Below are 12,287 nucleotides of genomic sequence, written 5' to 3'. Positions count from 1 at the left end.
GATTTTATTGCTTTGTCTTCACACCTCTTTTATTTATTTATTTTCTCTCTTTCTTTCTTGACACAGAGAGAGAGAGCAAGAGAGAGAACGCAAGCCGGGGAGTGGGAGAGGGAGAAACAGGCTTCCCATGGAGCATAGAACCCAACACTGGGCTCGATCCCAGGACCCTAGGATCATGACTTGAGCTGAAAGCAGACACTTAATGACTGAGCCATCCAGGCACCCCCGCACCTCTTTTTTAAAACCCACAATGATGTTACTGAGAATGGTCATGCACATGGAAACATACTGTACACTCACACATGTAATCACACGCAAGCACACGTGTGTGCACACATACACACACACTCTCAGCCCTATCTCTACCACTCTTTTACTGCAAACTTCTCTATGCATTTGGCTTGAGGCTGTTTCTTACTGGAAAGGAGACTTGAAAACCTCATCTCTGCTACCAGGCTTCAGTCCACTTCCCAAAATGTGCTCCTGGGAACAAGAGTTCTGGAATATTTCAACAGGGCTCGGGAGAGCCAGGGGTGCTGGTTAAAGCAGTGTCAGAGACCTGTGCATACAAAACCTGTTTCTCAGAAAGCCATGAGAGATTTTAGGACTTCAGAAGCTTGGAGGCCGCCCAAAGTGGAATGAGAGAAAACGAAAGCTGCTTTCATTTGACGAGGCAATGAGCTAACATGCTGGTACATGAGCCACTCTTTTCATTCCCGGCCCTCTTGCGGACCCCTCCTAGAACTAGCGTCCCTTACCCCAAGCTGGGTTGATCCTAAATCCATGAGCAATGGAATGGGAAAGAAGAGCTGGCTGTGGGAGGTCATCAGGGGAAGAAAATGGGGCGCACGAAGGGTGGAGAACACATTAACCAAGTAGAATCCCACCCTGCCCTACCACCTGGTGGACGGTAGATCTCAGATAGACTCTAAATATGGGGACCACAATGCCCATAAACTTTGTCCCAGAAATAAAGTACTTGTTTATAATATTATCTTCAATTATTGTGCATCCATGGAAAAGGGCCCTTGCTGGTGCATGAGGATCCCCGTGCCGCTGGCAGTTTTATCAGAGACAGAAGCCATGTAGTGTAAAGGCACTGGGAGGGAGTGGTTGCCCCAGTCGTGGGCTCTGGGTCTCCTCTCCAAAGCCAGTTGTTCTCCAAACTGTCCAGCCCAGACTTTCCTGAGCACTCTGGGACGTGAGCAGCTGGGACGCCTGCTGGCCGCCAGTCTGACGTGACAAGTAAAGCAGGCTCAGTGTCCTGGTGTTAGGGCCCTGATTGATTTCCCATGGATGTCTGTCTAGGAAGGCAGGAGGGAAGGAGACCAAGAAAGGCAACGTGTTTCCTAGGGCAGTGCCAGGACCGTGTGCTTTCCTGCGATCTGCCATCAGCCACCGGCTACCCGGGCTGGAACGTGCATCTGTGGCTGTAGCACTCATAATTCCTACCTGAGGTTGCAGACTGGGCTGAAATGCAGGGACTCCCTTCCAGCGCGGGGGATGGTGATGAAGCTTGTGTAAGAAGCGGCCATCCGTTCAGCTTGAAATCGACACAGGTAGAGGGGTCCCCTCCAGCATTTAAAGAGCACTGCACTGGAAATCAGGATGCCTGGGTTCTGGAGGTGGCCCTGCCATGACCTTACCCAGCTGTGCCTGCCACGTCAAGCAATTTATCTAGGCTCTCAGCACATCAGCTTCCTCCTTCATTCATTTAAAAATATGTACTGGGTAGCCATGGTATGGACCCAGGATACATGGGGGAGAGGGGTTCCTAGGGATATGAAAGATGACCAAGATGTTTTTCCACATCCATGGAAAATCTAGAGAGAATTTTTTTCTATAAATAGGTATAATAAAAGGCAGAATATGAGAAATGTCTTAAGGGAAAGACAACGAAGTTGCTATGAAAGCCCCACTGAGAGACAGAGAGACAGAGAGGGAGATACACCCTGAACTGATGGGATAGGGAGAATTGTGCCTGAATGAGGCAGCATTTGCCTTGGATCTTGAGATGTGGGTGTGATTTCTGCCCACAAACACAGGAAGAGGGCATTATGGGGGTTGTGGTTAAGACATAAAGTAAACACAAACCACCCCATCTTTTATACATTTTAGAATTTTTCAACTCTTTCTCTTATATCATGGCCACTGCCGCAGTTTTATTCTGACCTCTCTTCTTTTCTCACAGAGTTTATCATGGCCAGCCCTAAGTGGCCCCCTTGCCTCTGCTTTCACCCTGGTCTTGTCCATTCCCCAGGTGCTGAGTGATCCTTCTAGTACATCTTTGATGTGTCATTCTCTGCCTTGAATCTCCTCACTAGATCCCGGTAGCCAGAGGATGGGTCCCAAATATTCAGCCAGGTATACATGGCCCTTCATGATGGTCCCTATCTTGACCTTCCGACTGGCCTCCCCTGTCTCTTTGTTTGGAGTTGAGTCCCCTAAAATTATGTAGAGCTGCCCCAACACATACCATACCATTTCACACTTGTTTAGCCTTCAGAACATCCGTCCATTCATCTGAGCTGGTTTCTCCTCCTTTCTCGCCATGCTGAGTTTCTGGCTAGTCTCTCTTTAAAGCTGGGTACTTCCTTGTGTGAGGCGCCACTCACCTCCTCAGGCTGAGACCACGTCCAGCCCTCCAATGAAATGATCCCTTCCTCAAGGGCAGAAATGTCATCATACTCATGTACTCACATGTTTTAGTTCCTAGTTTCCAGCTCCGTTTCATAGAGGGCTCTTAATAGGTCTTTGTTAAAAGAAAGAAAGAATGGGGCACCTGGGTGGCTCAGTGGGTTAAAGCTTCTGCCTTCAGCTCAGGTCATGGTCCCAGGTGCTGGGATCGATCGAGCCCTGCATCGGGATCTCTGTTCCATGGAGAGCCTGCTTCCTCCTCTCTCTCTCTGCCTGCCTCTCTGCCTCCTTGTGATCTCTCTCCATCAAATAAATAAATAAAATGTTAAAAAAAAAAAAGAAAAGAAAAAAGAAAGAAAGAAAGAATGAAGGCATGTTTGCATTCTAGTTAGGCTGATGTCCTAGGGAATATTAGAAGATTATCTCTCCATGGTCTAACGTGGGAGACCTTTAGAGCCGAGCTAGGATGTTTTGATTTGTGTTAACAGACATCTTTAATATGTAGGACTTGGACCATGATGAGATCATTCCTCTTCCCTCAGCATTAAAATTCTGTGACTTTATGAATGTAGCTACTGTAGTTTCATTTCTTTACATTTCAAGGGTTCCTAAAATTGTAGGAAAATGTGCCATTTTTTCTTGCCCACATCTACAGAGAATATGTGTTTTCCCTCAAAGCGTACTTTGGTGGAGTTATGGACCTGCCCTTGCTCTGGAATTTTTATTTTGTTTTTGTTTTACTTTGCAAAAATCAAAGGAAAGATGTTAGGGACATTTGAATAAAAAATAACTTCTTGTTGTACAGATATTCTACTAAATGGATCTTTCACTGAGACCGCCTAGCTGTATCCTGTAGCTACCAAAAAGCCAGCATCATGAGGCTGAGTTTGAGGAATTTCAGGTCAGATTAAACACATCCATCCCTATGTACCAGAAGGGGCTGATACTGTGTGCTTTTTCTTATCACTTGGGTTCACCCTCTAACTTCTTTTTCTAAGTTTTAATCATTCCAAGGAAGCAAATTTAATAAACGATAGCTAGGAATGGAGATATCAAATAGTGTATTGGTTCAGGAAAAAAATATTTGACACCAGTTGTTTTTAAGAAATGACTCAGGTTAACACTGAGTTCTGAGCCGTTAGGGTTAGCAGGGAGGGACTCCTGATTGCTTTTTTATTATTGTTTAGCTAGGAAATGGAGTTGAAGATATTGGATGGCAGAATTGTTGAATGGTGTTCTCATTCACTCTGCTAAAAGCACATTTGCGGGGCGCCTGGGTGGCTCAGTGGTTAAAGCCTCTGCCTTCGGCTCAGGTCATGATCCCAGGGTCCTGGGATCGAGCCTCACATCGGGCTCTCTGCTCAGCAGGGAACCTGCCTCTTTCTCCTCTCTCTCTCTGCCTGCCTCTCTGCCTACTTTTGCTCTGTCAAATAAATAAAAATCTTTAAAAAAAAAAAAAAAAAGCACATTTGCTGGGGAGATCACAGGCTCTGGAGCCCAGCTGATTGGGTTCTGGTCCCAGAGTTTCCTTTTCCTCACTGTGGGATCATGGACAAGTTATTTCACCTCTTGGGGAATCATTTTTCTTATGTGTAAAGTGGAAATAGCATCTCCTAGGGTTGTTAGAAAGAATGAATTATATTGCTTTATAGGTATTTTTATAAGGATTAAATAAATTAATTAATCTGATAAGGCTGTGATAGAGTTAAGTGGGTTGATACACTGAGAACAATGCTTGGAACATGATAAAAAGCAGCTTCAGTGTTAAATTGCTAGTATTTACCAATAGTTTCTAAATATATTAAAAATGTGAAAGATTTACTTATTTTTGTTGCTGATTTTTGGGTTTTGTTTTGCATCTAATGCTTGAAAATCTGCTTCCACTAAAGATTTATTTCATGATAACATAAGTAGCTCTTTTCTCCAGTTAGACCTACAAGGGGACATTATTTCATCTTTGGGGATTTGGCCACTTGTAGCGCCTAAGACATGAGGAGGACAGCAGCAGTACATCTATATCTCTAAAGAATTGTGAGCAAAGGATGCCTTGTAAATCTTACTTTTGCAAACAGTTTCTATAAGGGAAATTGGATACTTTCTAGCAGAATCAACTTTTGGATACTTTTTAACAGAATCAACTCTTTATCTAATGGTCTAGAATGCCTGAGAATGTCTTTTCAGTCAAGGCAGTTAAAATGAAGCTGCCATCCAGACTTGCAGTAAAATTCAGCCATTCATTCATTTGGTTAACATAACTTTGCGCACATGCCCAAACACAGTCCTAGGAATTGGGGAGACAGGAGTTTGTGAGCTAGACATAAACTGCCTATGGAATTTACATGCTGAGAATAGTTATAGAGAGCATATGTTTTCTTTGTAGAGTTCGAGATTCTCCCCTGGCAAGTCCAGCTTTGTATTTTTCATAAAGTCTGTTCCACATGCTACCTCATTCCAAAAAATGATGACATTATGAAATGCTAACACATTATCCTTGTAAGGAACCCCAGAGACCGTTTAACTTAATGGCCTGATTTTACAAAGAAGCTCAAAGAGTTTAAGTGGCTTAGAGATCCTATCTCATTTATTTTTTCCCCAAAATATTAGTGTAAAAATTTTCAAACAAAATTCAAAGGATTTAGAGTGAATGCCTATATACCCAGCATTGAGATTCCACTATTGTATGTTTGTGTATGTATTTTTCAATAATGTTCCCTTGGGCTTTGTTGATTATTGATCTCATTTGTAATCTTGAAAAATTATCTTTTGGTACACTAAAGGGTGGATTTATTCTTCTAGTTGAAGTCAGTTAATATTTTTCTTCTCACTTTATTAACAGAACAAAAGGAAGCTCAAGGTCAGAGGAAGTAGACAGCAGTCCTAGATTTATAAAGACTATTTCAATTTAATATTGGACTTAGTTGAATGTTTGAGTAAATCTTTTATGCAGGATACAGGCTAGGTAGTTCTAGAAATACAAAGTAATATAAGTTATGTCTTCCAGTTTTAGAGATCTTACCATCTACATAGAAGAGAAACCCATGGGTTGACTTGTAACTAAGTATGCTGGAGAATAAAAAAAAATGCAGTGTCATATCACTGGTAGTTGAACTAAGTGCTGGATTAGAATATTCCTACTGTTGCTACTTAATTTATAACATTAATGTTTATAAATACTTTAATATTTTTCTCACATTTCAAATGTTTTCACACACTGAGTAGATCAGGTCTATGAGTCGATCATCAGGTCTATGGGAGTGTGAAAGTGCCATTTTGAGGAGTAGAAGATAGGGAGGTTGGAGCTAAATAACAAAAGATTTTGAGTTCAAGAACCAACTTTGTCACTTGGATGTCTAAGAATCGCCAGGTGATTCGAATAGAGGAAGAGCTGTGGTCACTCTTTAGTCGCTGCGTTTTCTAGGTTGAGTGCTGGTGGTCTCTGAGGAAGGACTCATGATTATGTGGGGAATCGGGTCATGGAAAAGAAGGAATGGCTATGAGAGATTGCAATCCAAGAAAGTGTGTGCGTGTGTGCGTGTGTGCGTGTGGAATCGACACACACGATGCAAGGAATAGGAAAGACAGAACCAGTGGTGGGCTCAAGCTGCTTGCACCTGCTTCTCTTCCTTTCTCAACTCTGTCTTCATTGACAGCACACGGGCAGCTTGAAATCAACCATGGAAGATAGATTTACACCTCCAATAGCGGCAAACTCTGCAAGTCAGGGCATCTTATTTTTCCAGAAAGCCAATTTACCTGCACGCCAATGGTGTGAAACCAGAATTTTGAATTTGGGTGACTGTTAATTGAATAGAGATTCTGGAGAAGATAGTTGGTTGGGAGCTGTTGAGTTTATTGTAACAACGGGGAACCGTCTGACAATGTGGGTAAATTCCATCTGTAGAGGCTATTTGCTACCCTTTTAGAAGAGGCTCTAAAAATGTTATTCAGGAGATCTGTTATGTTGCTTCAGAGTTGAAACAAAAAGATGAAATGCTCTGAAGACACATGTTTTGCTTATTAGTGTAATTTCATTACAGAAACACTTGAAATCTCCATTATTTCTTCAGTAAAAATTTTTACAGTAATAATACGGTTTCTTACCGGGTCAAAGAGTAGCTAAGCCACAAAACAAAATAATAATTCAGCTGAGAATTTGCATTAATGCAAGTTCCCATTATCAGGGAGAATCAGGGAGAAGAACTGTGTCCTGTGACATGGACAGAAAGCGGAAGTATAGGATTCCACAAATCTCATCTCTTACCTGAACCCTTAGGATGGAAGATCATTTACTTTCTTCGAAAGATAATCGTTTAAAAATGGAAACAATGTAGCTATTCAAAAGAGGCTTGTAAAATAAATCATGAACCATGAGTAGAGTACAATTCATGGAGTGGTGGTTAGGGCGGAAAGGTGTGAATGACCTGTTCGGTGAGATGACGTCACAAAGCAGTATCTCTGCCTGATCTCAGTTTTGCATGAAAAAATCCTGTGTTTACGTATTCAAAGGCTGGAGGAGTAAAAAGTTTAAAAGAGCTTCTTCTGTTTGCTGTTTGCTTATTTCTGTTGTGTATCGATCTTTGCTGCAGAAACGTGAGAGCCAGGAAAAACATCTTAATAAAATAAGAAAAGATCCACTTTCATTACAGCCAGCTGAAGGCAGTGTTACAAGTAACTTGACAATTTTAATTTTTTACAGGGTATCCCCGGAGCCAAGGGAGAGCGAGGAGAAAGAGTGAGTATCTTCTCGCTCTGTTTACCAGGCATAGCCAGCTGCACACCTTGCGTTGCATAAGCCGGAGACAGGATGGCTGTTTACTACCATGACTATTACCATGGTGACTGTTCATCACTCTGATTCCGTTTCCTCTCTCCTCCCTCCCCTCAACCCACTGGACTGCAGGCACGCTGTCAGGTGGAAAGACACCCCATGGGCTGGAAGTCGGGAGAGCTGGTTTCTAGTTGCCTCTCTGCTACCATTCAGCTAGATAACCTCGGGCCCTTTCTTTAAGGTTAAAATGGAGAGAATCGAACTCCAGTAGCTCCGAAGTGGATTTGATGGCAAAATTATATCATGGACGTAAAAAGGCTTGAGAACATTAAAAACTCTCTACAGATGCCCGTAGTAGAGTGGGGCTTGTGTTCTCCCTGATGGGCCGACATTAGCAGCCGATGGCAGACGCAGAGTCAAGGCAACCAGTTGGAGAACTTAAATCAGTTTATTTTCGGGACCTTCTCTCTCTTTTGAGAAATTGTGCTGTGGCTCATAGAATTGTGCTGTCGCCTGTGGTAGAAACAACCGTGACTTTGGGCTCATCCAGTCACCTCTGTGAACCCTTGGGCAGCATGTTTAACCGTCCATCTATAAAATGGGTTTAACGTCTTTCCTTGGAGTTGTTGCTAATATGAACTAAGCCACTGCCTGAGAAAGTGTTAGATTTTATAAGCTCCGAAGAGTTATTAGTGGGGTATTCAACATATATGGGTTTGTGTCAAAACTATGAAATTTTTTTAGAATCTAGGACCAGAAAGACTTGATTTGTCATTTAATGCAGGTTCCCAGGAACCTTGCACCATGAATGTCAAATCGCTTCCTCCTCGCCTGCACCGTGGGGGCCAGTCCTATGCTGTGGGAGCCAATAAGTGGGGAACAGGGGGTCGAGTCAGAGCTGCATGCCGGAGTACGGCCATGGGGCTGGGCTTGCGGCCAGTTCTCAGAGGATGCTTTCTTCTCACGCAGGGGGACCTGCAGTCTCAAGCTATGGTACGAGCGGTGGCGCGTCAGGTGTGCGAACAGCTCATCCAGAGTAAGTACATCACGGTGTCCAATGTCATTCTCTGTCCCTTGTCCAAACCAGGATCTGCCTTGCCCAGAAGTTAGTGACTCTGGAAAACACCACAAACACTTGGTCTCGGTGCAGATAGGTAAGCTTTAAACATGGTCGTAATTAACCCAGGTAAGAGGTCAGAACAGATCACCCTGGAGTCCTGTATCCTTGTCACAGACACCCACATCCTCTGCGGCATCTGTCCAAGAGCTTTCCTTTGGCCCATGTAGATTTAACTTAGCAGCCCAGATCAGATCTCTTATTTTCCCTTGTCTTGAAGTGGATAGTGTTTTTTTTCCTCAAGTACTCAGCGCTTGAAAGTTATCAGACTGAGGAATGAGAAGCTGCTTTCAAAAAGATGATTCATGGTGTTTTCTGTCAACTCACTAGATTTCAATCAATACCTGCTTTTTAAAATCCTTTTCTTTTGGTTAGCCCAAGATCCTTTGCTTCATTCTCTTTTTAAAATTTATTTAAATTCAGTTAGCCAATACATAGTGCATCATTTGTCTCAGATGTAGTGCCCCATGTCTTCGTTTTCAACTTGAACTTGCCAGCAGCACTGTATTTCAAGTACTAGTTTGTGTTCATTCACTTGCATACCCACCTGTTTTGGGTTTCCCCCAGGCCCACAGACATTTTGTCTCAGGAATCTAACCAGAGGGTTACTAGTGTGGGCCCTTTGCCAATAATTTGTTCAATTCCAGAAAGATCTAAGGTCAGGTAGAGATGAAATAGTCAAACCCTGCCATCTCTCGTCTAGCTCTGGGTTGAGCCTTATACTCTGGAAGCAAGCCACTCCACCTTCATTACCCGAGTGACTGTCTTAGCTTTTGATGGTTATGTTTTTTTAACCCAGGAATGTCTGGGAATCCCATAAGTGTCGAAGAAGGCATAATGCCTGGTTCCCAAACCCCATGCATAGTAGATAAACCCCAATCTCATCTCTGGGAAGACACTGAGTGAAGGTGCACGTCGGCTTGGGAGAGCTCTCATCAAGACATAAGTTGTGCAAACCACGTGCAAAGTTGTCATCTTCCGACATAACAGTAATGCTCCCTGTGTTTTAACTTTATTTCATTTATATTACATTGCCCAAATTAAATGTGTGTATCTCAGGGAATTGACCAGTTTTAAATAAAACTATTCGAGTTTCATGCCAAAACAAGATCTTTAAAAACACAATAAATTATAAAAGCTAACTTGAACATCATGAAAGCTAAATTGAACATTGAAAACATCCAAAGCTAACCCGTACCTTGGATTATTTTGTAGGTTTCTCATTTCAAGTATACAGTGTAAACCAACAGGAAATTATTTTAAGGAAGCCTAGGGGTTAAATCCAGATGGGACTGATGGGCCACAGTATGTGGGAGATCTCACAATAGTTGCTGTCATATTCCACTGTAGAATAAAAATCTTATATAAATATATGATCATTTAAGACATGCCCTAAAAATTGAGAGTTCAAAATTGCATTTCCCCCCACTCGGGAGTTCTAGGATTCTTGTGAATGACTTTGAGGAAATGGAAGCCAGCAGGGAGTGATGCAAGGAAGCTGACAGAAGCCTGTAGAATAGGGAGGCCCTGTTTGTAGCTGCAGCTGGGAGAGAAGAGATAGAAAAGTTTGCACACAACTTTATGAGCAAGACCCAACCTTCCCGGGGACTATGCCTGGCACCTCAGCCCCCTTCCCACGTGCTGCTTCAGTGTTCCTCTGTGTTCCTTATTCCATTGCTTAGGATTCTCTTCAGAACTTGATTCACTGGTTAGCATTTAATTCCTCACCTGCTCCGTTATCCGGTTTTTAGTCCGGAGCCAGTCAGAAGAATTACAGGAAAGGTGAAGTGGGAAGCTGTGTTAGACCATAGTGATGAGAGCTAGAGAAGTGATAAAGGCGGGCCTCTTGTCAAGGGAAGAACCTAGAAAAGCAGATGTGGAAATGTCGACTGCACCCGGACAATAGTGGACATGCCTACAGATGCCCCCCGAGTCATCAGTTTCAGTGGTGGTCCTATGCTTAAGAAGGCATTGAATGGGGCACCTGGGTAGCTCAGTGGGTTAAGCCTCTGCCTTCAGCTCAGGTCATGATCTCAGGATCCTGGGATGGAGCCCCTCATCAGGCTCTCTGCTCAGCAGGGAGTCTGCTTTCCCCCTCTCTCTCTGCCTGCCTCTCTGCCTACTTGTGATTTTTCTCTCTGCTAAATAAATAAAATAAAATCTTAAAAAAAAAGAAGGCATTGAATATATTTTAGAAATAATCCCTCTAAAAATGGTTACTCTTCTTTATTTAGATTTGCAGGTTTGAAAAGGGATAGTTTATCATCTAGAAAATTCACTCATGTGGGAAAATCTTATCTCCTGATGTTGCCGGAAAACCGAGGCGTTATGGTATTAAGCACTTTACCAATGTGTACTTCTGATTATTAAAATACGTTCTTCCAGGCATAACTGAGTTAAGGGATTATAGGAGGGAGAGCCAGATTTTTTTAAAAAATAAAGCTGGTGGGAGTATCTGCAGCTGGGACCCAAGGAAAGGTTCCTGCAAAAAGTCTTGGCAACGGAGAGTCAAATTGAAACAAAACACTTGTCTGGGGGTTTGTGAGCAAGAGGGTGTAGCAGGCTTTGTGGGTTGGAAAAAAGACAAATAAGTGGGGGGGGGGCTGTTGCTAGAGAAAAGGGGCAGCTGGGTGAGGGTTTAGGGGTCAGATAAATGTTGGGGGCGAAGATCAAATTTATGACTTCTTCCCATGCTGTTTACTGAGATGCTGATGTGAGCTGTGGCATTCCAGACACTTGAGATGCGCCTTGAAAACAGTCCAGCTGTTCATATCATCCAAAGTAAAATGTCATCATTTTTAAGTTGGAAATCAACATATTTCAGAGGGGTGTGCTTTTCCTCTTGCGGTTGTCTAACAGAATGGTTTGGAATCTTGACAGATAATACTGTCGGTCTTCCCTTCTGTGTGTGACAGTTCACTGAAGGATGTCTCTGCCCTGTGTGTCTCAGGTCACATGGCCAGGTACACGGCCATCCTCAACCAGATTCCCAGCCAGTCCTCATCAGTCCGGACCATCCAAGGGCCTCCTGGAGAACCTGGCAGACCAGGGTCACCCGGAACCCCTGGTGAACAAGGACCCCCAGGGACGCCAGGCTTCCCAGGAAATGCAGGCGTGCCAGGGACCCCAGGAGAACGAGGTAAGCTGAGTCACCTCTCTCATTGGAACGCCACTGAGGTGTGTACAGGAAGCACGGTGTAAACAGTGGTGCTTATACAATGATGACGTCCAAAAGAATGAATGTTCATTAACGCCACCCATCCATTCTCCAGATTACTTATTTATCCCCAAGACTGAGTCAGTTGAGTAAACTACAAAGTATTTCATCAAGAGCCATATCTATTCCTATGAAAAAGGAGGATAAGGACCCCCAACTCACCTCTCAGAGACTTTTGAGCAAATGAGAGAAAGGTGTCCCCTCTAGATGGAGGAATTAAGAACAGGTGCCCCTTCCAGGTGGAAGAATTAGAAAATGATGCCCTCCTCTGGACAGATATGGCATCACGCATATGTCATGGTAAGCCAAGAGCTCGCTTCTGAGGTCTGATGCTTTTTTTACGCAGTACCCATAGTGGGCAACAGTTGATGGCAGTCCTCAGGTGAGTCATAGGTCATATCGACATACGATTTACATATGCCTAAGTAGACCATGCCAGCTATAAACTTCAAATGAAAATACTGTTCGTGGTTCATCTTCCTATATTATATTTCATATATAATATAAAGTAAATATTTCATTTAATAGTCTTACTGGCCAATGTTTTG

At 43.2% G+C, this 12,287-nt stretch overlaps 1 protein-coding gene across 3 annotated transcripts in view; it reads left to right on the top strand.

The window, feature by feature from the left end:
- COL14A1 (collagen type XIV alpha 1 chain) overlaps positions 1 to 12,287 on the top strand; it is a 217,839-nt gene that overhangs the window by 184,896 nt on the left and 20,656 nt on the right. For all 3 annotated transcript variants that reach the window (XM_047727418.1, XM_047727417.1, XM_047727419.1), the window contains exons 43-45: positions 7,334 to 7,369; positions 8,375 to 8,441; positions 11,473 to 11,661. In XM_047727418.1, coding sequence (XP_047583374.1) covers positions 7,334 to 7,369; positions 8,375 to 8,441; positions 11,473 to 11,661 — 292 coding nt within the window. The remainder of the gene's footprint in view (positions 1 to 7,333; positions 7,370 to 8,374; positions 8,442 to 11,472; positions 11,662 to 12,287) is intronic.

Source organism: Lutra lutra, chromosome 4 (assembly GCF_902655055.1).
Source record: "Lutra lutra chromosome 4, mLutLut1.2, whole genome shotgun sequence".
In the NCBI taxonomy this organism is placed as follows: Eukaryota; Metazoa; Chordata; class Mammalia; order Carnivora; family Mustelidae; genus Lutra; species Lutra lutra.
Note: the sequence above shows the minus strand (reverse complement) of the source record. Positions and strands in the feature narration are given on the sequence as shown.